The sequence below is a fragment of the Nestor notabilis genome, unplaced genomic scaffold (assembly GCF_000696875.1).
Source record: "Nestor notabilis isolate BGI_N333 unplaced genomic scaffold, ASM69687v1 scaffold26614, whole genome shotgun sequence".
NCBI classification, from domain to species: domain Eukaryota; kingdom Metazoa; phylum Chordata; class Aves; order Psittaciformes; family Psittacidae; genus Nestor; species Nestor notabilis.
The window spans coordinates 1869-2248 of NW_009926408.1; the positions used below are offsets into that span (position 1 = coordinate 1869).

General features: G+C 64.7%; 1 protein-coding gene across 1 annotated transcript in view; it reads right to left on the minus strand.

The window, feature by feature from the left end:
* Positions 1–380, minus strand: part of LOC104404963 (furin-like) — a gene marked incomplete at both ends in the record, with an annotated part of 3643 nt that overhangs the window by 1865 nt on the left and 1398 nt on the right. The window contains one exon of the mRNA XM_010013524.1: positions 267–380. This exon is cut by the window's right edge and continues 5 nt beyond it. Within this exon, the coding sequence (XP_010011826.1) occupies positions 267–380 (114 nt within the window). The remainder of the gene's footprint in view (positions 1–266) is intronic.

Genomic DNA, 380 nt, shown 5'->3' on the forward strand with positions numbered 1-380 from the left:
CCCTGTGTGTCTGGGATTACTCGTGCTGGCTGCTCCCAAACCGCAGCGCGCAGACCGGCCCCAGCAGAGCAGGCAAGCTCAGCAGCCCACGTCAGCTGAATGCACCTTTCCCAGCCCTCCCCAAGCTCTCCCAGGATGGGTCCAAGGTCTCTGGGCAGCTCAGCCCTGGAGATCCTCCTCCCTCTTGGCCCTGGACCCAGAGGCTCTTGGGCTCCTGCGTGGGGCCGTGCACGGGGTGATGCCCTCCTGGGCTCACCAGCCCTTACTTCGGCTCTGTGAGGATGTCGATGACACATTTCCTCTGAGGTCCCACCGTGGTCCAGTTCTTGGCCAGGCTCACCATGGCGCCGGCGTCCAGCAGCCCGTAGCCATAGGAGTGG